Source organism: Pleurodeles waltl, chromosome 11, assembly GCF_031143425.1.
Source record: "Pleurodeles waltl isolate 20211129_DDA chromosome 11, aPleWal1.hap1.20221129, whole genome shotgun sequence".
NCBI classification, from domain to species: domain Eukaryota; kingdom Metazoa; phylum Chordata; class Amphibia; order Caudata; family Salamandridae; genus Pleurodeles; species Pleurodeles waltl.
Window position 1 is genome coordinate 813731935 of NC_090450.1, and position 26681 is coordinate 813758615.

Here is a 26681-nt window from a genome sequence, read left to right on the forward strand (position 1 = left end):
TTTCCTAGACCATAGGGCTCGTCTTGCTCAGGGTATCCTCTGTCGTTTTCACTCTCTCGGTCAGGCTCCGATGGTCCACTCTGAGTAGGTTCAGATCTTACGATACTGTTTCTATTTTGAGTTCTAGTGAGGATTTAGTGTCCATGATTGCCTGTAGCACTTTTTCTAATTCTATAGAGTGGGATTGGAGTGTGCTCTCCAGTGATTGCAAGGTTGGGATTTGCTGCTGGTCGAGTGATTGCAAGGTTGGGATTTGCTGCTGGTCTTTGGGCGCCGGGCCTGGCGCAGTTCGTTCTTGATTTTTAGCTGAGTTGGACTTCCCATCCATTGTTTTATCTTTTGAGTAACTCCCACAATTAGGGGGCAACTTAGTTGTGTGATTCTAGAACGGCTGGGCGCCCCAAGAGCACTGGTTCTCCCTCCGACGTACAATGCCCTATTGAGGCCCCTATAGCCTGCTTGTGGGCCCTTTCTATCAGTTCTATCTGTGGGATCTTGTGCTGGATCGATTGGATCAGTTGGTGGGGGGAGGAGTCTTGTTGCTACTGGTTGGGTGCTCCGGTCCCGGGGTGCTTGTAGGTGCCCCCACAGGGTGCCCACCCTGTGTAGAACCTTCGGGGGGCCCAGGCGGCCCAGGTGCCCGCAGTGGTCCACCACCGACACCGCTCCTGCGCGTATCCGCAGGCCCCGCCGACGTAGCGCAGGGAGGCCTGTAGGGGAGGCCAGTGTTAACAAGGGCGATGGCGCGGGGGGGGAGAGGGGGAGCCTCCTGGTTAATCTGCCCCCCTCTGCTATTTTTTACAGTCCACGTTATTGCCCCCTTTTTTGCTTTTCACTGTCCCCACGCTTCTGCGAGGTGGGGGGGAGGCAATTTTTTCCTTAGTTGAGCGGTGGGGGGAACTATCCCTGATATGTTTGGGCGCTGCACCCTTGGATCGGGTGAGCGCCTGTGAGGCCTTGCTTTTACCCCCTTCCCCAGTCGATTTGTCTCATCTGCGCGTCCGGGACGACTCCGGCGCCCGGACGCAGCGCCACCACTCTACCATGCCCCCTCGTGTGTGGTTCGCGGGGACGATCCGCCCCGCAATAGAGGCCCGCCGGGTCTGTCCGCTCAGATCCGCTGGGGGGGGGAGGGGACACAGCGGCGAGAGGAGAAGCCGCACCGATGCACGGACCTCACTCCACGGTGCCTCTCCCTCGCCGAAGGCCCCCGGCCTCTTACCTCCGCCCCTGCTGCACCGGGGCACTCCGCTCTTCTTTCTGCAGGGCCTCAAGCCTCTGAGGCGCTGCCATTGCACGGCCTCGCACGCGTCCCGGCGCTCGCGTGCTCCCCGCTCCTGTGTGGCTCTGCTCGGTCCCCCGTTTCCGTGGACGACCCCGGGACCGGATGCACTCTTCAGGGTTCCGATCTCCCGGTTGGGAGCGCCCTGCAGGTTCGTTTCACTGGGCCCGAGTCGGAGCTCTCCGCTTAGGCGTCCGACTCGGTCGCCATCTTGGCTCCTCCCCAACTCTTACCAAGGGATGTAGTGCATCCCCATAGTCCCCAGGCCACCAGGTATCCAAGTCGGGCCTTCACAGTTCCAGGAGACAGAGACAGGGCCTGCCGAGGGCCATAGAAGCCACAGACAGGACTGTCCTTGTGTCGCTTGCACCCCACAAACACGACACATCTAATGCATCCAGACCCCAGCAAGTGCCAACGTACCTGAGTCCCAGGGTTGGCCTGCAAACCTCAAGGCAGGTATGAGTTGGGGCCATTGCTATACTTTGGGGAAGAGTTCTCAATAGAGCAGACCAGCTGTCACTACATGGTCCTTCAATCTCGGGCAGGTCCGGTAGGCAAAGGACAAAGGCCATGCAAGGTTCCACCAGGACGAGTGCGTCCCTGCTCCAGGGGTCCCCGTCACCCAGGAAGATCAGCGCCCTGTGCCTGAGAAACTCCACAGAAGGCCAGCCCCTTCACATCATGTCTGGTTGTAATTTTTTTTAATTTCTTTATTCCACTGCTTGGCGGTCTGCAGAAATGTGCGTCCGTTTCTTGGCAGATGCAACTGGAGTGCAGGGAGTCCTGCAGGATTCAGAAAGAGCCCGCAACGGGAGGCGGCCAGGGGTGCATACATGTCCGTTGGAACTGAGGTGTCCCATTAAGGCCTGGGGCCACAACATTCCATGGTGTTGTGGGTGAGCAGCAGTTTTTCGTCCGTCCGGGCTGCCATCTTGAATTAGGAACGAGAGGCCAGCATGTTACAGCCATGAAAGGAGTCCTTGGCAGCCACCCACTCCGTGTTAATCCATAGGGCAGGTCTGGGGATATGCCAGGATCACCCTTCAGAGCTAAGAGATGTCCTGATTCTGCACGGATGGCACAGATGACGGAGGATCCCAAAGCACTCTTAGAGTCCGACACCCATCTTACTGCCCCATCATAAGTTATTTACTTATGAAAGTTGTTTACCAGCACTAGTTTCTTCTATAGGTTTTAACAATGTTTTCTACTTGATGTTGCAAATTTAATGCTAGAAAAGTTTCACCCATAGTGGATCGTCCTTGCAAAATATTCTAGAGAATTTAGACTAGGGCTGAGGTTTGAAGGAATTTCTACGTTGCTTTATAGACACGAGGGAAACAATCCTTAAAAAGTTTGTACTGCTGTACTCAAACTTTATTTAAGGTTGCCCATCTTTGTATACATTGTTGAAAACTAATTTCTTACTTTAGCCTGTGTTGCAAAACTGATTTCATGTATTTGAGTATATATGCAAAATAACCAATTAGACGCCTATTAGTCTCACGTACAGGAGTTAAAAGCATGCAAACCTCTATTCTGGGTTGGGACCTTGTGTGTTTTAATTTCTGTTACTGGTTGAAATACGTTATGCATGTCTGTTACCGTTGTCATGTTTGCTGAAACACTAATGAAATATTTCAAAAAATGTCTAAGTAGTACATTAATGTAGAACCACAAAATTGTATTATTATTCTGGGTGCATTTTTTGTTTGAGAAATTTAAAGAAATAGTTATACCAAATGTAATTAATTTGTTCATGTAATAAACTATTGAACATCCACCATGATCTAGCTTTCCTTAATACGGAGCTTGTGCCATTCTGATTTTGGGAGTTTTGAGAAGTGGTATGTTAGTTTAAATCCTCCGTGATCTCCAGAGATTCACTATGAAAGCTGCCTATATAACACCATAACCCCCTAGGCTGTAAGGGCACTGAATTAAGTAGCTAAAACAAGTGTGATTGACTGCCTCCCAAACTCTGTGGTCCCGCCTATTCATGTTCCTCCTCCACAAAAAATAACTTACAGGAGCTTGTGTACATTTAAGTAAAGAGTTGTTAAGTATTGAGCAGGAATGGTTGTTATACAGCTAATGTCCCATAAATGATTTCTGTGAAAATTAAAATATGTTACTCTGATAGGGAAAAAAATATATTCAACAATTTTAATAGGGTAAGAAGGACTGGTACAAGTCTTATGCCCCATCGTCATATTTAGGGAGTGTCCATACTGGTTTGAGCATGGAGAAAAAAATCTGTCTAGTAATCGCAAAAGACCAACATGTCTGGATGTTGCAGCATTCAAAAGACTTAAAGGGGGCACAGGATGACATCCCCAGAGTAGCTTAAGACAGTCAGAACAGCAGTATAGATGCAAAATGGGTAAAGTGCACTTGTGCCTGGTGTTGCATTAATTATTATATTACAGTATTAAATCCTTTGCAAGATTTCCTGCGATCTGCTCTTTGAGTTAAGTCAAGACTTCTTTACTTAATCCCATTACCATTTCCTTTCTGTGGCTTGAAAACACTTGGCTGAATTTATTAATATTTCAGTAATCTTTTGCTATGCCAGAAACCTAAATAAAAAGTGATTGATTATAAGATTTAGCAGTTCTCCATCCCAGCAGTGATAACATAAACATAACAAAACCTACTTCTGTGCGGGGAATAGACTTAAATTGTGATCTTTCTCGCTGGAAGGCCTTTTAGCCCAAAAAACATTTTCACCTTTTTCATTCTATCTAAAAGAAGGAAAATAAAGCAGGAAATGGTGCATATAGGAATCTTTGTTAATAGTTGTGTGGCCTATACAACTAATAGGTCCACAATCCCCTTACTGGCAACCAAGTAACCCATTGTAGCGCTTGACTCTGAGTACAGATGCAGAAGGTGGTGTGGACTAGTAATCACCATTTACTGGCATGCAATAATAACATAATACTCAATAGACGATTGTCTTTGTAATTCTTCTTTAGAAAATGAGAATTACATTTATTACACCCACACTAATAGATAGCATTGTATAATCACCTTTGACCCCCGTAAAGGGTCACACAAATATATCAAGTGAGTCTACCGATTTTGTCAAGGTTCAAGAGCAACAAACCACTTATTAAAGTCACCGTTTTGTACTTAAATGCAATTGTCAAAAATAACAATCCTGCATGAATGCACTTATTAATGCTGATTAACATATATACCATGAGCAGCAAACATTGTCATCATTATAGAAACCAATAAAACATTTATAATGAGTGAAACCTGTGTTGGTGTATTTTTGTATATTTTTAACCATCAAGCTGCAGTTTACAAAAGCAGCCCCTAGAGGACATCACATTGTAATGCCAGTGCATTGCAACCATACATACGCCCCTAGAGAGCACTTTAAGAAATGGATTTTCTTTAACCTCCTTCAGGCCATAATCACTGTAACCATACTAGTAGCCCCTTGAGGGTGCAGCACTCGCAGTTGTAGAGCACAAGCTCCAGCCTTCGAAGTGCTTGAAAACATGTTGGTAATCCTGGCGAGGTTAATGTTTTTGAGTCCCATCCAAGTTGGTGTGGGGACGCCTGAAGTCTGTCTTGGGGGAAGCTGCATACTTCCTTATATTGTTGGTGGTGACCAGGCCGTCCTGGGGCCACCACAAGGGGAGAAACAACCAAAATCGGGGCCAAACAGTCGAAAAATAAGCCAGCCCCGCAGGGCATTGTGAGGCGCTCCCTCAGGAGCCGTGAATATTTTATTAGCAGCTCTCTCCCTGCCCTTTCCTTCTTTAACAGGGAAGTGCAACAGCGCACCCTCACAAAGTCTTTCTTCCTAGGTCCTAGGAATGGGTTCCTGGGCTACTTTCTTTTTGATTCGGGGAGTGCGACGGTATTCCCTCACAGCGGATTTATTCCCAGGGCCCACCGATAACTTCCTGGGCCTCTTCTTGCTCTTGAGGGGAAAGTGCTACGGCGCTTCCCCGCAGTTTCTTGTTTCTGGGGGCAACCCCCAGCCCACCCCAGGGGAATTTACCGGATGGGCAGCAGAGCCCCACGCGCTCCGAGGCAAGAAAGGTCAAACTTTTAAATGCCATAACTCGGGCCCTTTTGGGCAATTTGGATGACCTGGGTTCGTTTCACTCCTGGAGGCGAGCTCTAACCACCGGGGCAGTTGGAGCAACCCTCCTCACCTTCAAAGCGGTGCAGTCCTTAAGGAGCTGGTTCTCCTGACTCCCTACACCAGCTCTCTTTCTAATTTTGCTTTCTGGGTGCAGAAAAGTCCAGGGCTTTTTCCCAACTGGTCCCTAGGGTTTGTAATGGGACCAGCCTCACTGGCCCTTAGGGAGATCCACTGGTATTAGGGTCAACTGGACAGAGTCCATTGTCCTGAGTTGGGGGTGGGGTGGGTCAGGAAGTTCCATCGTCCAGTTCTTCAGGAAGGTCTCCGCATCCAGCAGTGAAAAGTAGAAAGCTCCACAAGCAAGAGAGAATCTCCTTCTTGTGCAAAAGTGTTTAAAGGGGAGAGTCAGTTTCCAGAAGTCAGCACCTCCGGCCGATCCTAGGATGCCACATCACCTCTCCACCCCTATCCCAACTCTCCTGCACAACTTGGTGGCATCATTCAGGAGTCACAGGTTGCTGGGGTCTCAGCTCTGCCCGTTGCCAGGGTCTTGCATACCAAAAGTTCGAAGTGAGCCCTCCTCCTGGCTTGGCTCCAGTTGCCTGGGCTGTTTCCTGTTTGTGCAGAACAATGCTTTATGCAGTGTAACATCTCGTCCCACCCCTTTCCTCCTTAATAGCTGGGTGAAGAACTGTTAATTGCTTCTTTTGTGTGCGCTGGCCTTTGTTCCGTCTGCTGGAAAGAAATGTAAGTAACTGGGCACAGCAGGGTGACAAAAACATGCCTGGGCACTGATTTTGAGCTGAGCCAGATAATTATGACAACTCTGGATGACCCGTAAAGTGTACATTTATCATATTGAAAATTGCAGAATTGATTTTCCTGCACGAGTTACACTCCAGTTTAAGACGTCAATGGTCTCTGTAGGCCAAAGAGAAGCAAAACAGCCCTATAATGCAGTTCTCTCCCTGTGTGTATAATAAAGTGTCACTATAGACCAGTGGTTCCCAACCTTTTTCATTACTGGAACCCAGGGACCCCCACTGAATCATTATTGGAATCTGGAGACTCCCAGCCCCTTCCCCCCTGCTGAGTCATCACTGGAAGCCGAGGACCACGGCCTAAACATTGTTGATGATTTGAAACGCAAAACAATACACAAAAAAACACATAAACAATGAGTTGTCAAACACATACACAAATGCTAACAAATTTAAATAAAAATAAATTAATTAATTTTAATTGGAAGGTTGGAGCTTTTCTAAATTAAATTAAAGCAACACATTGTCCATAGTGTATTCTGTATGATGCACCTGCACTGTTTCCACAAATCAGTCTGAGGATACTAATTTAATTTTTAGCCTTCTATTTCAAATTCCTTGACCTTTACAGTATGTTTTAAAAATATCAGTTGTAGATTTAGCCACTTTATGTACATACACTTTATTAATCTATAAATATTATTTCATTTTGTAAGCAGTCACGGACCCCCTGAGGAGGCTTCATGGACCCCCTGGGGTCCCTGGACCATAGGTTGGGAAGCACTGCTATAGACAAAACAGTATATCACACTGACTTTTCCCTTTTAGTTTACTCTAACCTTATAAGGCCTATCCCAGGTGAATATCTAATCCTGCAGAGTCTCCTTTTTTTTATTTTTTATTTTTTTTTATTGGAAAGAATCATACAGCAAATATATTCTTACATCACTTTACACTGAGAACATAACATTCTAAGCCGATTGTGGAGAAACAAACGGGAAAGAGAGAGATAGATGGGGGGGGGGTTATTTATTTATACGCTATTCATTGTGAGTCCGAATCCAGACCTTAAGTGGCTCCCATATTGCCTTCCCTTTCCTCCTGGCATGCTTCCCCTTGCGTTCATATAATGCCACCTCCAGATGATATACAGCGAGCAGCCTAGCCAACCATTGCTGCCAAGACGGGGGTCGTACATTCAGCCTTGCGGATGTTATACATATTCGATACACTGCCATGGCTACAAAAATAAATGCTCTATGTAAACCATCCAAATCTCCAGCTACCCCGAGAACCATAATCTCGGGGGTAAGGCCGAAATCACATCCCAAAACCTCCTTCAAAACCGATTGAATACCTTCCCTCGAAGCCTCCAGTTCCCCACATGTAGCCATCATATGTACGATATCCGTACCATACCTCCCACATCTTGGACAATTTGTTCCTGCCGTACACCCCCATTTGGCAAGATGAGCTGGGGTATGATACAGGTCAAATATAGTTTTATAATGCTGCGCTTGCAAGGAGGAAGATAATAAAATGGTACATCCCAGCTCCAATGACCTCATAAAGTTATTACTTCCATCCACCAGTAGTTTATTCCACTTCTCCTTATACTTCTCTAGATCATCTAGCTGATCCGCCAGAATCAAAGGGTAAATTGATCTAATGGTTATATTAGGATTGGCCAGGATATTGTTCAACAGTTGATTACTTCTGAATCCCTGCACACCTCCTGTTTTTTTTCCCTAAAAAATCCCGTATCTGTAAATATTTAAAAAAGTCCCTTTGCTCAAGACCATACGGCTCCTGTAGATCTCCAAATGCCTTCACCCCGAAATTATCAAAGAGATTCCCTAGCCTACTTATGCCTAAAGAAACCCAGTTTGCCATGTATTTATCCTGAAAAATCTCGGGGAGCAGTGGGTTCTTCTCAATCATGGTATAATGATTATATCTATCGAGTCCTTTCTTCTTATACCATACTTGCCAACACTTATATGCTGCTCCCAAAACCTTAAATCTAGTTTTCTTATAATATCCAGGCTCATGATACGTTACCAGACACCCATTGGCATCTAATCCTGTCTGCAACTCATAAATACTAGGACAATCTACTTCTGTAATTCCTTCTTTCTTGGGACCCCATAATGGACGCATGTACTGAAAAGCTGCTGGAATTTGATATCATTTTATATTCGGTAACTACCACCCCCCCCTTTCTCGAGAGAGAGACAAAAATTTGCTTGCTCTTCTACACTTACCATATGCCCAAATAAATCTCATAATCACTCTTTCTATCTCTTTAAATCTAAGATTATTAAAGCTCAGTGGTATGGCCCGAAAAAGATACAACAGTTTAGGAAGGAGGATCATTTTCACCATATTACACCTCCCCACAATAGTCAGATGTAGATTATTCCATCTGCACATATCTTCTCTGGCTTTCCTCAGTATAGGATCTATATTCAGATTAACAATTTCATTTATCATTGGTGTAATATTGATGCCTAAATATACTGCCTGATCCACCCTCCGACTGTCTTTGGTGTTTGTGTATTGATTAGCCAGCAACTTAGTTTTAGCGCTATTTAACAAGTATCCAGAAAACTTTCAAAATTTTGTCGTCACCTCTTCAACCTCTTTCAGTGCTGAGTCGGGGGAGGGCGTTAAAATGGCTATATCATCTGCATATGCTAATACTTTTGTATCCCATCCCAGCCTATGTACTGTTGGAATCTTGCTATTTGCCTCCAACTGTCTGAGCAAAGGGTCTATATACAATGCAAACAAGAGGGGGGAGCATGGGCATCCCTGCCTAGTGCCTCTCCTGATCAAAATATTCTCGGATTGTCCTCCCATTAACTGTATTTTCACGACCGGTGATCTATATAGAGCCCTTACCGCTATAATAAATTTCTTCCCTAACCCATAGTGTTCCATAACATACCACAGATAATTCCAGTTTACCCGGTCAAATGCCTTTTCTGCGTCTAATAAAGCAACCGCCATAGGCTCCTTTGCTACCTCTGTGGCATCCAAGAGTGCTATAACTCTCTGGATATGGTTAGTAGTGTCTCTTCCTGGGACAAACCCATGTTGCCTAGGGGAGACGAGCTCCTTAATCACCCGCGATAATCGTGCAGCCAGTATCTTTGAGTATATTTTAACATCACTATTTATTAATGTGATCGGTCGATATGAGGCCGGGTTTGACGAAGGTTTCCCCTTCTTCAAAAACATAACTATATTGGTCAGATCCCAAGATGGGGGAATTTCCCCTCCGTTCTGAACCTGACTAAACAGCTCTACCATCACAGGGAATAGTAATACTTTAAAAACTTTAAAGAATTCTAAAGGAATCGAATCGGGCCCTGTAGCTTTTCCGGTAGGTAGATCGCTCATTGCCCTGTCAATTTCTGAAATGTCTATCCGCTCCCCCAAGCGTAATATGTCACTCTTGGCTAATTTCTCAACCTTGATGGGGTGTAGAAACTCCAACTTCTCTTCCTCCGGATGTCCAGATATATCACTATATAATTCCTGATAGTATCTATGGAACACCTTTCTAATTCCATCTACTTCTGCTACTACCTGGCCTTGCCAGTCTTTAATCTCTCTGATGACCCCAGATGCTATTTTCTGGCTTGCCCGTATCGCTAGCAATCGCCCGACTTTTTCTCCATACTCAAACCCTTGTGCACGCTGTGCTAAATATTTCTCCGCTATTCTTTGGGCCGTATCCATGTTCATTGCTGCTTTTACTATAGCAACTTCCTCCTGAGCCCTCCTTACATCGGCTCCAGCTTCTATAGCTATAATCAATTGCCTCTCTGCCTCCTGTAGCTTCACTTGGAGCTCTTTTATTCTCCCTCGGATATCCTTCTGTCTTTTGATACTAAAACTCAATGTTTCGCCTCGAATTCCTGCTTTCAAAGTGTCCCAGATTATCTCTACTGAAGCTGACCCCTGATTAAACCCCAAAAATTCCACTAACCACTTTCTCATATGCTCACAATACTCCGGGTCCTTAAGGAGCCCTTGTTCAAATGTCCATCTACTAACCTTGGGCTCTAACCCACTCAGTTCTAAATCTAGGACTAAAGGATTATGATCTGATACAATACGTGAATATAGCTCAATCTTACCCTGCTTCAAAAGTACGGGAGAGATTAAAAAATAATCTAGTCGTGCTAGTTTCGCATGAGGGAATGAATAATAAGTATATCCAGGGTCTGGTTTACGCAGCTTCACCCAAGCGTCCACTAATCCTAATTCTTGCTGCATAGCGACCATTGCCTTATATACCCGAGGTTTGCGCCCCTGATACCTCTTGGTTGTAGGTGCTAATAAATCCTGCAATCCCTCCCAAGATCCGTTGAAGTTGAAGTCCCCGCATATAATATAGGGAGGGGCCCAATCTGTTAGCTCAATGGCAAGAGTATCTACCACTACTGGATCGTCCGTAACCACCCCGTACAGAGAGCATAATGTAAAGCTACTATGTCCATAACAACATTCTACTATTACCCATCTTCCACCCGTATCTGCCTTCTGCCGAGTAATATTTAGTTTATTAGTCCGATCTAATATTGCTACTCCTTTGGTTCTGGCTTCTTGTTCTGTCCGAGCGATCACTTTCATACCAAGCGAACCAAGGATCCCAGAATTTTTATATTCCACATGTGTCTCTTGTAAACAAAAAATATCTGCCTTAAAAGTTTTCAATTCCTCGGCCACACTCCTTCTTTTACGAGGGTCATTTAGTCCGCATATATTAATTGAGACAATTCTAAGCCTAGCCATTTATTATTTTTTTGTTGTTTCCCTTTTTTTTCTTTCCCCCTTTTTCCTCCTTCCCCTTCCCCTCCTTCTGCTCGATAGGATCCTTACATTTAGCTTCACTTTCTCTTGAATTCTCTGTTCCGACTGCTCCACACTTCTTGTTTTTCCACCCCATTTCTCTCGCTTTTCTTGAACCTTTCCTTTCCATTTTCTCCCCTCGTTTTTCCCCCCTCCCTCCCCCTTTACCCTTCCCCTCCTCCCTGTTCCCCCCATCCCCCCTCCACCTCCCTGGGCCAGTCTCCGCCCTCCCCCACCTCATCTCCTTCCCATCCCCCCCGGGACTGCCCCCCACCTTGTTGAGCAATCAGACCACCTGTGGCCTGAATATTGGTGTTGTGAATACAGCGGCTCACCCACCCATCCGTCTCCCAAGCACCACTTCCTCCCTATGTTTCTATATTCTATTGCTTGTCCCCCATCAGATATTCTTTTGCCTTAATTTCTGAGGTGAAGACTTTCACTTTTCCATTCATTATTGTTTTAAGTCTAGCAGGGGCCAACAAATAAGCTTCCCCTCCTTTGTCTGAGAATGGTTTAATAAGTTGTCGTAGCCGCCATCTCCGCTCTACGGTAGCATGGCAGAAATCGGGGCGGGTAAAGAAAGTAACCCCGTCCAAAGAGCGTGGGGTGTTAGGACGAGTTTTGTCAGCTATCTCTTGACGTAGCAGATAATTCCCAAAATAGACCAAGATCGCTCTTGGATATTTCGATTTTGCTCGCTGGCCCCCCTCCCGTTGGATTATTGGAAACCTATGGACCCGTTGTAGCTCATTATGCCAGTCCCAGTTCCCCAGCTCTGGGAAAGCCCCACGCAGGAGATTGACCATATACGCCTGTATATTATTTCCTTCTAGCCCCTCTGGTATGCCCAGAAATCGAAGATTGTTCCTTCTCTGTCTATTTTCCAAATCTTCCATTTTCCACATCACATCCGTCAATTGCCCGTCTCGCTCAGCGTTCTGCTCTTTCAGAGTGTCCACTTCCTTCTCGACCGCCACAATCCTTTCTTCCATTGAGCATAGCTTGGCTTCGATCTCTGTGCATGACTTCGCAACTTTACGAACCGTCCCCTGCAGTCTCTTAGTAGCGATCATTGCACGCCGGCTTTCGATCCTGGTCTCAGTTTGCAGTTCTTTAATTGAGTTATATATTGACTGCAGGATCCCTGCCTCAGTGCCCATTGTAGATGCGTTACCAGGGCTGCCAGCAGAGGCCCCAATGTCTGTGTTCTCATTATCAAGACCCTGGGAGCCACTGGTAGGAATATCTATTAAACCAATACCAGAGTAGTCCCACTTTAAAGTCCTGCCACTCACAGATGCTACATTTTCAACACCCTCTTGAGAACCAGGGCGTATTCTGACCATTTTCCGATGTCGGTATTACCGCACTGTAAGTTCATTTCATGGAGATTTGTTGTCAGCCTCAGATGTCTCACTCCATTCTGATTCACTAAAACTGTGGCCAACACTGCTGAGATCGGACTCTTCTGTCAAAGAGTAGAATTTATCACTACAATCTTTGCCCCAGTCCATGAGTTGGGGATCCTTCCCAACTACTTTATCCCATTGTTTCCCATTTCCTAGAGGGATAGTTAGGTCATCCCTTTCGAATGCGGGTCCTGATGCTTTCATAGCTCCCTCCTTATTTTGAAGCTCCAACTCCTCATTTTGATCAGGTTGTTGTCTTTGGGGTTGCCTGGGCCCAGAGAGGCCGGGTATTTTCTCACTTATCTCTTTATTACTGTCTTCAGCCTCTATACCGGCACATGGAAGAGGGGTTGCCACCCCGGACACTTTGCTTTCCAAGGGGTGGGTTGTATGTGCAGGAAGACTATTTTGCACCCCGCTTGCAAGGAAGGCCGTAATGGTTGACTAGTTTTTGCCTATCGGCCTTGTTTCCGATGGGGGGATATTACTATCACCCGTCTTGGCATCTCTCAACAATCCAGACACATTGCTCCCAGCCGCTTTGCCAGTTATTGAGGTCAGACGTTTATTTGCCCCTGCTGCCTCTCCTTTATCCTTGCCAATACGTGTCGTCTTAGCCCCCCCACTCTTATCTCCAAGATTCCGTATGGTTTTAGGCGCCATATTTGTTTTTACAGCATAAGATAATAATCTGATAAATCTTGTGACTCCGGCCACTGCAATTAGTACTTCCGATATTGTTCGTTCAATAACACTCCTTAAAGAGCCATGAGGGGGTATACCGATACCAAGCTGCATTACATTGCACTCCATACACCCCTGAGGCTCTCAGTTTTTCAATTACCCCCTCCTGCAACTTTAACTATTTTAGCCTCACTCCTCAGTTTTCCCTGAGAGCTTTGTCGAAGGTGGGAATCTGATACAATTAGTTAATAATCGTAGTCCTGCATTCAGAGTGCTTTAATACTAGTCAGAGACAACCGCCAACCGTTAATGCTCACTGTTTATACAACTACCTCAGTGCTGCAGAGAATATTTTTCACTCCCCTTTCTTTCTCTTCTCTCTCTCCTTTTTTTTTTTTTTTTTAAAAGGCCAGAGATTAGTCACTAATTGTGCAATCCTTTTTTTTTTTTGAGTTTTTGAGAGTGGCCATTCCGTCCTCCATGTGCCTGGTGCCTTCAGCCCCCGGAAAATAGTCAAATTTCAAGGAGCCCAAAAGATACCCCAGTCTCCCTGAGCCCTTTCTTTTTCTTAAGTGCGAAATACAAAAGAAAGAGAGTCTTTTCTTCCCTCAAAAGTCCTCCGGGGACAGCAGCAAAGTTCAGGAATCACCACGTGCCACAAGCACAATAAATCACTGTGCTGTACTCACTGTGCACTTTCCAAATGCCCATTCACGTTTTCCCCTCTTACCGGAGCAAGACGCGCGGCAATTCAAGGTCCTTACTCCAAACGCGGTTCAGCCTTGAGAGCGCTAAATGCTGACCGCGTCTGATGCATCTCTCCGATCCTCGAATAGTCAGAAGAGCCAGGCCCCCCGCGTTCTCCGGCGAGGGAGCAGGGGCAATCCTTATCCAAAACGGCAGCGGCTGGGTTCTTCTGACAAGGGAAATCCTCGCTGCTGCAACACGGCGTTCCTCAGAAACGGGGGAGGCAGCAGCGGCTCGGTGCTTGGTTCCGGTGGGCGGGGCTTTCCGAGCCTCTCCGCTACGCCGACACCATCTTGCTCCGACAGGATCCTGCAGAGTCTCCATTGCGCCTTGCTACCTGAGTGCAGTTACCAGGCTGTGCACAACCACAGTCCCCCACGTGCAGCCCGCACCCATGTTAATGTATAACCAGCCAAGTGCCCTCTACCCTTGCTGTGTCACATCAGACCTATCTTAAAAGGCAGAAATGTCTGTAAACATATGCAGTCCATTTGCCATGTGATTACGAAGGGCGAGACACCAGTAGTGATACTCACCTGTATTAAAAAGTTTAAAACCAGGTGATCCAAAAAGCAAACACAATCTGGGTGTACTGAATGAGCAGAACCCAATTGCAACAGGGCAGGTATGCATAACTCCTATTAGAAAGAACCTTGACATAGTATCTTTTTAGGATGGCAAGTTCCTACAACACGGTACAGTGTCAAGGCAAATAATTCTGATCAAATGGACTTGATATATACATTGGCACTTAGAGCTATCTATGCTCCTTGTTTCATGTGGTGGTTTAAGTGTTGTTCATGAATACAACAATGGTAACGATCACAAGAAAGTAGCATTTTTCTTCTTAGTTGCAGTACCTTCTTTGACTTTCGTAATAGTAGAGTGCCAATCTCATATTCAAAAGGGTGGTAAACCTGGTTTATGGAAGAAAGAAAGCAGGTAGACAAATAGCGCTCTCAAGTTTGTTTTACCAAAGCATCTGGTTTTAGGCCGAATCTCTGCTACAGTGGTTCACTAATGTTGAGGACTTTTCTCTTGAGTAGTAAAGTCTGCTTTACCATTAATAGAGTAAAGATTCATTTTATCTGTAAGGACTTTTATCAGTTTATTGCAAAATATGAGGATAAACTACATTTTCAATATACAGTTCTGCCTTTAGAATTACATGTTTAATTAGCAATATGTAAAACAACTGAAATTTCTCTATAAGATATATGCTATCCTGTACAAAGAAAAATAGAGGACTGTGATTACAAGTACGATTTTCTGTGCAAAGCCTTTATTAGCGATGCGGTATTCTATCACTATCTGGCTTTCTTGCACCCACCTTGCCTCGTATACAAGCCTTTGGGAATTTCATTTTGATAATGAATTGCAGTCTTCGATGCATATGATGAATACCTTTTGTAGGTTTATCAGAGAGGAGCTATACCGCCTGTGTGGCCAGTGGTGTGAGTTTATATTGATCTAATTTAACAGCACTGTAGTTCGGTAATGTTTGGGGCATATGCAGCTGAGATCTAGCTGCCTTTGTGTGTTGCTCACAGGCCTGTGTTTGGTTTCCCATGCAGATGTCAGTGCTTCACCTTTGAGCAATGCCAGGAGTGGCTGAAGCGTTTGAATAACACTATACGACCTCCATCCAAAATTGAAGACTTATTCTCCTTTGCTTACCATGCATGGTGCATGGAGGTGTATGCCAGTGAGAAAGAACAGCATGGTGACCTCTGCCGGCCAGGTGAGTGTCTATCTTGCAGCATGTATGCCGGATTCTGTTTCCTGAAATAGTGCTTCTAAATATGAACAGGTGACAATTGAGATGTGAGACCCACAAAAAATGATGGGATGAATGCTTGCAGTAAGATTAGCTACTGGCAATTGCTTGGACTATTCTAACCCATTGTTCTTTTTCCCACCATGCCACCTCATTTTGGACCGAGCCAAATGCAAATCATTTTTGACCCTCGTCCAATAGGAACAGTGAAGCCTGAACTGCAACAGCTGGTGTTCCCTGAACCGGAGCTTAAGCAGCCCAACACCAGTTTGACACTGTTTGGGCTCTTCAATTTGATTTAGCTTGGGTCCAGTGGCGCTGTAAGCATGGGACATTTGTGGCATACCTCTGGAGACTTAAAGTGTTACAAATAAGTCTAACCACTGGCATTTCTCAGGGTAGCATTCAAACCCATTGTCCTTTTGCCCAACATGCCACTTCTGTTTGGTCCCAGCTATATGCAGATCAATCTTGACCCTGCTCCAGTAGCAACAGTCCCGATCTGCCAAGCCAGGTTATCACTGAAGCAGAACACAAGCAAACCAGGACCCAGGAGAGCTTGGATTGGCAGTTCGGGCTGGGCTGGCCCTATTGGAGCAGGACCAAGACCGATTTGCATATGGCTGGGTCTAACATGGTGGGCTGGATATTATGGAGTGGAATGGTACCTTGAGTTATTGGCAGTCGTTAGACTTATTAGACATTCCTCATTTCGCTTTTCATGTTTTTACACTACAGATGTGCACTGGACAAACACAATTTTTCAGAAATGGCAAAAAGATTAAACAGAAATGTTAATAGTTCAAGGAAAAGTGCCTCTTAAAAATAATTGAGTAGTCTGAAAGAAAAAACAAATGCTTAGACGTTTTCTTAGACAAGCTGTGCTCCATTAAATTAGCAAAATACTTAACAGAATTGTGTAATTAGGAGCATGACTATTTACAACAAAGTACATTTGGTGCACTATTGAAACATGAAAAGTATCATTGCATAGGTAGGCATCTCTATTCCTTATAAACTGAGTTGAAACTGCTGCTATACTTTCCTGAAAATTGCCAGACATCGGCTATACTAGGATCATCATTTCAAACTTGTAATGTTTTACCTACACAACTTTTCCTTACTCAGCTACTCCTCAGCAGGACCTTTTTCAAGCTTCAATTTGCCTTTTCAAAAATACTTTCTTTTACAACACCTGGCTGATTTCAACCCGTTTGTTTTTAACAGAGAACAGCATATTAGGTTTCGGATATTTCCTGACGCCTTCCTGAAGATTTCTACTATCACCGATCCTTGTTTAACATTACCTATTGCTCCTTACAAGGTTGCCTTTCGAATCATTCTCCACGTCAGCTACTCATTTTGGGAATGACCCAAACACTGCTTAGTCCTGCTTTTTGCCCACGTGACTGATGTCCTTTGAGCATCCGATCAAGTTTCAAAGGTGATCATGAATTAGTCCTTAAATAGCACCAGTATACAAAATACCAGATAAACATCATTCCTAATTTTCATTGTTCTTCAGCAGCAACTAAAATGGTTCCGCACATTTGTTAGTTTGTTGGAAGTCTATTCGCTTGCTCAGTTTTAACCAGTCACCCTGTATTCTTGCATATTGATTTGCAGGTTGTATGATGTCTCGAGGTCTCACAACAAGAGGGTGACCGATTGTTTTTAAGCAAAACAGGACCCCCCCCCGTCTCGATCCGGCAAAACAACCAGTTCAAAATCATTTGCTTTGACTGCAAATGGCTGTCGTGCATGGCCCCTATGTTTTCAGGATAAAATGACTTCCTTACCCCTTCACAGAAGTTTAAAGTCCTAAAAGCAGCACCTAGCACCTGAACACCCATCCTGGTTTTTGAGACATGTGAACCACTGGTTTTCCATTGTAGAGCCAGTCCTATTCCTCTTACCCCTTTTCACCTTCAGGGGGTCTTTCCAATCTCTCTTATTCAAAAGCACTATTTGTTGTTGCCATTTACATTTTTGTATGCCAGGAGAATGCCTTGGGTACTTTAAATGTACATTTTTGTGTTACCAATTTGCAAACTACATAGAGTAACAACTTGAAAAAAAATCAAACTATGAACTTCATGTTTACATGATTGGATTTTGACTACTATGAAGTAGTTGGCGGCTTAGGGCACTGCATACCATAGCCAGAAATTAAGTTACATCTTTAAACATTAAATGACTGGGTATATCAAGACGTTTATGAAAAGATTAAATATATCCAGTCCTTAACTGCAATTCATATGTTCTCTAAAATTAAATTGAAGATCTGTTCAGCATAATGTTTTCTTTTTTATATTTTTTTTATTTTCTAATGTGTAGCACAAAGCTAAAACTGGTTTGCATATCTCATCTGACATTAAATTAATAATGAACATAGTTCCCGATAAATCTGCAGACATTATTGAGGTCTTATTGTATATACAATTGTAAACATCATGACGTACAAACCTGCATTAAAACTTAAAATTGCCCCAAATTATCGCTTCACACATACTTCAAATTCTCTGGAACCTTCACCACCTTCCTTACAACATTCTGAGTTATCTTTCCAGACCTTCCACGTCTTCCCCCGTTTCTTTGGACAGCCACACCCCATATAAATAAACTTCTTAATGGCAATTCACCAGTCCATCCTGTTTCTTCGTATGCAGGTCCAGGCTAGCATATCTACCCTAGTGTCTAGCTATAGCTCTATGAGCTGCCGTCCTTTTCAAATTATACAGTTTCATCTAATATAATTGGTTGAACTTTGGTGAATATTATTTCTCCCATCATTCATAATAATGCCATTTTGCAGCATAGATTGAACTGCACATCTAAAAACTCCATTAATTCAGTAGGGGGAATTAACCACACTATCCCCACCCAGGGTCATTCTAATTCAAGTGAAGAAATGTGTCTTATTTTCTTTGGCATCTGAAACACATCAGGTCTTTCACCAGTACTAACCACTGTAATAGCTTTCGATTATATTAAGTACTCTGAAGAAACTTAGTGTGGAGCACCCTAAAATTAGATTGAATCACTACTGTCCAGGAGCACCCCCAGGACGTGTCACTCAGTCACAATAGTGTATTTTGCAGCTTATATATGATTGTTCTATATGTCCTAAAAACCACCCCTCTCAAGGTCACCCATCAATTATTTAGCCTCCACTGGAGCATGCCATGTCATCTTTGCCCAAACAGTCCGCTACCTATGTAGTACATATTGTACCTGTGCGTAATAGAGGAAACCAGATGCAGGTTTTTCTAACTCCGACAATGCCAGAAATGATTTAGTGGTGCTAATAAGGTCTCATTCCTTGAAATCCTTTGCAGTTGTTTCAGTCTGAAAGGTGTTTCTGATGGATACTTTTAACTGCACATTTCACTCCTTTCGAATATCCCCAGGCACCAGACTGGATCCCAGAAGTTTACAGCTATACTTCAGCACACAGAAAGGTGGCGCCATGTGGCTCCGCAGTGATTCCGTACAGCCCCAGAAGTGTAGGAGCAGACCCACATATCAGTGGCATCCCTGTGCATGAATGTCAGTTCCTTTGGTTTTCGCACCCTCCAGCTCAGATTCAGAGGTCTGCTCGCAGCTTTGCCAGTTTTCCATCAACTTCAAGTTTAGCTCAGAACATTCTGCTAGAGATGATGTCTCCACAAAAAAAAATAGGATTAAAGCTGTGCCTCAAAAGCAAGCAGCATATGTCAATGACTGGCTTGCACTGCATATGTGTCTGGTGCTTGGACTCTGGTCTCGACTTGAAGTCATGAGATAAATATGCCATTATGCAGCTGTGGGTGATTAGGTCACTGTCAAAGCAAAATTTGACTCAAGCCTCCCGCCAAGCCATTTCACCAAGATGAAATTATTCCAGGGGGCTAGCTTACAGACAGTGCAAGCCCTCTCAACCAGTGCAGCAGCAGCTGACCCAGTCTTTTGGGGACAGTGTTTGTGGTGGCAGCCAAGGTAGATTGCACCAACAGAGACAGCTCTCCTGTAAAGACACCACCTCCTGTTGCAGGAGCCGTCAAGCTGCTTTAACTTGCCCTCACAGCCCCATACATTGAGGCAGGAACCTCATGTTCGAGGCATGTGTGACTGTAGATACACATGACATGCATACTCCTGCCATCTAGTGTTGGGTATGGATGTGTACAAGTTGTTTTTCTTCGAAGAAATCTTTTGAGTCACATGTTACTGTGATTCCTCCGCTTACTGGTAATGCACGTCAACTTCTGCTCCATTGTCAGATTGTTCTCTTTCCGCCGTCTGGTTCAGACTTGTGCTCCATTGCTTCCAGTCAAATTCATCAGAGGACTTTCTTTCCATTCACACGGGTTTCTTCCCTCCCTTGGCACTGTATTTCGATCGTCTCCTTTACTCTCCGTCTTGTGTCAACATTTTGTTACTTCCATTAGAGGGTCCAGGTTGACTGCGACCCTCCCAGGCCTTGCCCTTCGGGTCTACTGCCAACTCTGTTGCATCTCTCCACCATGCCACGATGGTGATGAAATGGATGCCATTCTGATGTTATCCTTGCTGCCACGCTAAATATCTTCGGACCGATCTCCATTAGGTCTGCAATTTGTGCCTGTTGCCTGAACACCCTGAAGCCCCCTGTGACGCTCACCCTTCCCTCCATTTCAACAAGACTCTTCACAACCAAAGGGCATGCCGACTCAAGATGTTGTGTAAGAGCTGCAACAACACCCAAAACCTCTTTGGTCCAGAGGACTGTCAGGAGGATCATTAACAACAACCATTACGTGCAGGTGAAGATTCTTTCTCTCCTAAAGAAAGCTCTGACTCCACTCTGGAGGATCTTCCACCAGCCCATCAGTCCAAGAATATGGCACCCCTACCCCATTGACACCGCTCTCAATCTGAGTAGTCCTCTACCAAAGCCAAAGACTTCGGCATTGACCAGCAAGAACATCAGTGGTTGGATTGAACCGATTCTCCACAAACTGCAGGAGGTGATCAACAGAAGGAAGAAACACCTGATCATTCACCCCCACATTGGCTGGATCCTTGCCAGCCTTTCGGAATCTGCTGTTGTTCCTCCCTCAAAACATCTGTCCTCCGAGGAAGCCTTGGACTATCCAATTCCACCAAAGCAATACAGGAAGGCAGGTAAGGCTATCAGCCTCTTACCCCTCACACAATCACCCCCTCACCATGTTCCTCAGCTATCACCTACCTCACTTTCTTCTCCAACAAACCCCCTTGACATCACATCTCCGCGGTCTCCTCAGTCTGACATGAGTGGGCATAGGGGAGGGGACAAGGCATGTAACACCCCTCAGCAGGGTGACCCATGGGACTCCTCTGATGCAGATCCACCTAAGACACAGACCCTGTACATGTATCCTGCCCGTGCCTCCCCTCTGGATGATTCCACCTCCTATCAGGAACTCATTGGTAGGGCTGCCTTAGTCTGTCAAGTGGATCTTCGAACAGGCCGCCACACTTGTCACTCTGCATTGATGGGACCATTATAATGGATGCCTCCCTTATGGGATAGGGTGCGCATTTACAGGACCTGACTTTCCAAGGCCAATGGGAGCTCAGTCTTCATATCAACTACCTAGAACTCCTAGCCGTCCACCTAGTGTTGAAGGCTTTCCATCCTCACCTGATAGGCAAGGTTGTTCTGGTCAGGACAGACAATATGGTAACCATGTACTACCGTCAGAAACAGGGGGCCCACACTCTCCCCAACTTTCATAGCTATCCCACAGCATTTAGCTGTGGGCTCTCTACTACGAAATCCATTTGCTAGCAGGCAGGACAACAACTTAGCCATCCTCCTCAGCAGGATGTGCAACAAGTCACCCGCAAGTCCTCCTCCGCTACTTCCAAAGATGGCGCTTACCTGAAATGGACTTCCTCTCAACAGCAGAAAATGCCAAATGCTCAAACTTCATCTCCAGGTTCCCACACCCACAGTCCAATGGCAGTGTACTTAGGATGAGATGGTCAGGAATATTTTCCTATCCTTTCCTGCCTCTCCCTCTCCTTCTGTTTGTGGTTCTAAGGCTTCAACAGACGTCCCTCACACTCATCTTGGAGACTCCCACATGGACCCGTCAACACTGGTTCATGACTTTGCTCGCACTCTCTCTGGTTCCGCACAAGAGGGTCCCTAACAAGCTGGACTTTTTCACGCGGAACCATAGAGCAATCAGGCACCAAGACCCTGGGTTTCTCGACAGTGTGATCTGCTTCATAGATTTTGGGTCCCTTAATCTTCCTTCTGAATGCAGGAGCATCCTCAAGGAAGCGCGCAGACCTACCACTCAGGCCTGCTTGCGTCTAACTGAAGGAGATTTGTGTACTATTGTAACTAAAAAATAAAAAAAAAAGAATTGATCCTTTTGAAGCCGCAGTGCAAGACATTGTCTGCTTCTTACTCCACTTGCAGGTTCCTAATCTAGCCTTCACATCCATACAACTAAATCGTGCCACTGTGGCTGCCTACCTTCATAATAGACAACACATCTCTCTCTTCAGGATTCTGGTCATTAAAGCTTTCATGGAAGGTCTCAAGAGGGTCATTCCTCCTCGGGTTCCACCTTCCCCAGCATGGAATCTCAACATTGTACTCACAAGACTCATGGGCCCTCTGTTTCTGCCCCTCCTTTCCTGTCTGCTTCAGTTAATTTCCTAAAAACTTGCATTACTGGTTTCTGTCACTTCACTCAGGCGTGTCAGTGAGCTACAGGCATAACCCCAGATGTTCATAGGGATAGGGTTGTCCTTCTCACCAACCCCTAAGGTGGTTTCTCATTTCCACCTTAATCAATCCATTGAACGTCCTGTCTTTTTTCCCCACAACCTGATTCAGTCACAGAATGAGATGTCCCTGCTTTGTTGTAAAATGAGCCCTTGTGTACTATATTGACAAAACTAAACCATTTAGGAAGACACAACAACTTTATTGCTTTTTCCAAATCTCATAAAAGGAAGACTCTGTCCAAGAAAGTATTTCCAGACGGATTGCTAGATGCATCCAAACATGCTATACTAAAATTAAGTGGGCTACCTACTCCAACAAGCCCACTCTACTCAGATGAGAGGAGTCTGTGGCATGCTGAGGAACTTCCAAAAAGCTGACCTATGCAGAGGAGCTATGTGGTCCACACCACACACTGAAATATTACTGTGTGGATGTGCTAGCCCTCCAGCAAGCTAATGTTGGGCAAACTGTGCTCCATGCACTTTTTCAATCTGCTCAGCACACAAAGGTTAGCCACTACTTTCTGGGAAGACTGCTTTCAGTCTATGCACAACATGTGTATCTACAGCCAGTCATGCCTCAAATAGAAAATGGTACTTACCTAGTAATCATCTGATCATGGCATGTAGTGCTCTACATTCACATGCGCCTACCCTCCTCCCTAGACGCCTATGGCTGTCGCAGTGTTTCTTACCGTCTCATTTCCCTCTTTTTCATGGATATGTATTGATACTCCGTTTCGCTTCACATTCCAGCCTCACTCATCCTGTCGGAAAACAATCTAACAATGGAGCTGATGACCATGCGCATTACCAGCAAGAGGAGAAGTCACACTACCTCATGACTCAAAGGACTTCTCTGAAGAAAGACATCTTGCCCACATCTGGGCCCAACATTGGGTGCCAGGAGTATGCACAGCATGTGAATCTTCAGCACTACATGCCACAAACACAGGCTTACAGGGTAAGTAACAGGTTCCTTCCGCCTTGGCTGGAGATCCATCACATTATTCATAAGGGTTTTGCAAATCATTTATAAAGTTCAACAATTTGTGTTTTTCCACTTCACACACATGTCCTCTCACATGAGAGTAACTGTCAGGAGTCTGTTACACACTCTTGCTGCAAGAAGTTAATCTTCTGCAGACCAAGGATGCCATTGAGGGGGATGCCTGCTTCAGAAAGCGTTGACACGTCCCAACCTGTGCAGCAACTGCAGACCCCGTTTGTAAGGAAATTAATCCTTGGCATGGTTACCCCCTAACTTTTTGCCTTTGCTGATGCTAAGTTATGACTTGAAAGTGTGCTGGGACCCTGCTAACCAGGCTCCAGCACCAGTGTACTTTCCCTAAACTGTATCTTTGTCTCCACAATTGGTACAACCCTGGCACTCAGGTAAGTCCCTTGTAATTGGTGCCCCCGGTACCAAGGGCCCTGATGCCAGGGAAGGTCTCTAAGGGCTGCAGCATGTCTTATGCCAACCTGGGGACCCCTCACTCAGCACATGCACACTGCCTCACAGCTTGTGTGTACTGATGGGGAGAAAATGACTAAGTCGACATGGCACTCCCCTCCGAGTGCCATGCCAACCACACACTGCCTGTTGCATAGGTAAGTCATCCCTCTAGCAGGCCTTACAGCCCTAAGGCAGGGTGCACTATACCACATGTGAGGGCATATGTGCATGAGCACAATGCCCTTGCAGTGTCTAAGCAAAACCTTAGACATTGTAAGTGCAGGGTAGCCATAAGAGTATATGGTCTGGGAGTTTGTCAAACACGAACTCCACATTTCCATAATGGCTACACAGAAAACTGGGAAGTTTGGTGTCAAACTTCTCAGCACAGTAAATGCACACTGATGCCAGTGTGCAATTTATTGTAACATAAACCCAGAGGGCCTCTTAGAGATGCCCCTGAATACCTACCCGACTTCTAGTGTACGCTGACCAGTTCCTGCCAGCCTGCCACACACCAAACATGTTGCTGGCCACATGGGGAGAGAGCCTCTGTCACTCTGTGGCCAGGAACAAAGCCTGTACTGGGTGGAGGTGCTTCTCACCTCCCCATGCAGGAACTGTAACACCTGGCGGCACCCCTTTTGTTACAGCGCCCCAGGGGATCCCAGCTAATGGAGATGCCCACCCCTCCGGCCACTGCCCCCACTTTTGGCACCAAGGCTGAAGAAAATAATGAGAAAAACAAGGAGTCACCCACCAGTCAGGACAGCCCCTAAGGTGTCCTGAGCTGAGGTGACCCCCCTGCCTTGAGAAATCCTCCATCTTGAGTTTGGAGGATTCCCCCAATAGGATTAGGGATGTGCCCCCCTCCCCACAGGGAGGAGGCACAAAGAGGGTGTAGCCACCCTCCAGGACAGTAGCCATTGGCTACTGCCCTCCCAGACCTAAACACACCACTTAATTCAGTATTTAGGGGCTCCCCAGATCCCAGGAAATCAGATTACTGCAACCTGAAGAAAGAAGGACTGCTGACCTACAAGACTGCAGAGAAGGAGGAAGACGACAACTGCTTTGGCCCCAGCCCTACCGGCCTGTCTCCAACTTCGAAAACCTGCTCCAGTGACTCATCCGACAGGGACCAGCGACCTCTGAAGCCTCAGAGGACTGCCCTGGACTACAGGACCAATAAACTCACGTGAACAGCACCCCTGTTCAAAACCAGCTACTTCTTTGCAACAAAGAAGCAACTTCCAAAGACTTCACGTTTCCTGCCGGAAGCGTGCGACTCTACACTCTGCACCCGACGCCTCCTACTTGACCTGCAGAAAACCAACACCTCAGGGAGGACTCCCCGGCGACTGCGAACCCGTGAGTAACCAGAGGCGACCCCCCTGAGCCACCACAGCGACGCCTGCAGAGAGAATCCAGAGGCTCCCCCTGACCGCGACTGCCTGTAACAAGGGACCCGACGGCTGGAACCAACACTGCACCCGCAGCCCCCAGGACCTGAAGGAACCGAACTTCGACGCAGGAGTGACCCCCAGGTGACCCTCTGCCTTGCCCAGGTGGTGACTGTCCCGAGAAGCCCCCCGTGCCTGCCTGCACCGCTAGAGTGACCCCTGGGTCCCTCCATTACAACCTATACAAAACCTGATGCCCGCTTTGCACACTGCACCCGGCCGCCCCTGTGCCACTGAGGGTGCGTTTTGTGTGCCTACTTGTGTCCCCCCCAGTGCTCTACAAAACCCCCCTGGTCTGCCCCCCGATGACGCAGGTACTTACCTGCTGGCAGACTGGATCCGGAGCACCCCGGTTCTCCATAGGCACCTATGTGTTTTGGGCACCTCTTTGACCTCTGCACCTGACCGGCCCTGAGCTTCTGGTGTGGTAACTTTGGGGTTGCCTTGAACCCCCAACGGTGGGCTGCCTATGCCCCAGGACTGAGACTTGTAAATGTTTTACTTACCTCCTAATCTAACCTTTACTTACCTCCCCCAGGAACTGTTGATTTTTGCACTGTGTCCACTTTAAAAATGGCTTATTGCCATTTTTACAAAGACTGTACATGATATTGTTTTCATTCAAAGTTCCTAAAGTATCTAGGTGAAGTACCTTACATTTAAAGCATTTGATGGAAATCTTGAACCTGTGGTTCTTAAAATAAACTAAGAAAAATATATTTTTCAATATAAAAACCTATTGGCCTGGAGTAAGTCTTTGGGTGTGTTTTCCTCATTTATTGCCTGTGTGTGTGTACAACAAATGCTTAACACTACCCTCTGATAAGCCTATTGCTCGACCACACTACCACAAAATAGAGCATTAGAATGATCTACTTTTGCCACTATCTTACCTCTAAGGGGAACCCTTGGACTCTGTGCACACTATTTCTTACTTTGAAATAGTATATACAGAGCCAACTTCCTACACCTTGGCTTGCTGGAACCGTGGCTAAAGGTTGTCCACCTTTCCTACTCTGTTTTATTTTCTTTTTCTTCTGGGGCCTACTTGCAGTTACTGCAGGGGTAGCACCTCCAGAATCCTTGAGAGAGGACTGGCACTGGACCAGTTCCTCCCTTGGGCTCTGACTACCCTCTGGGTAGTCATTTCCAAGGAGACAATCAAGTGGGAGGTCTGTACTGACTACCACCCTTCTCTAGTTAAAGTCCCACCCACTTCTGTGGGCACAAAAGCCACAGGCCTATCAGTGACCCTGTCTGGGCTAACTCTTACTCTGGCAGTCTCACCTGGGATGTACTGGTTTGAGAACACCAGCCTGTCATGCACAATAGTGTGACTGGCACAAATGTCTCTCAGGGCAGTGGCTGGGATTCC

The 26681-nt window shown here is 45.8% G+C and overlaps 1 protein-coding gene across 18 annotated transcripts in view; it reads left to right on the plus strand.

Annotated features, from left to right (window-relative positions):
• Positions 1–26681, plus strand: part of MTMR3 (myotubularin related protein 3) — a 1044680-nt gene that overhangs the window by 499300 nt on the left and 518699 nt on the right. For all 18 annotated transcript variants that reach the window (XM_069214606.1, XM_069214607.1, XM_069214612.1 and 15 more), the window contains one exon: positions 15435–15601. In XM_069214606.1, the coding sequence (XP_069070707.1) occupies positions 15435–15601 (167 nt within the window). The remainder of the gene's footprint in view (positions 1–15434; positions 15602–26681) is intronic.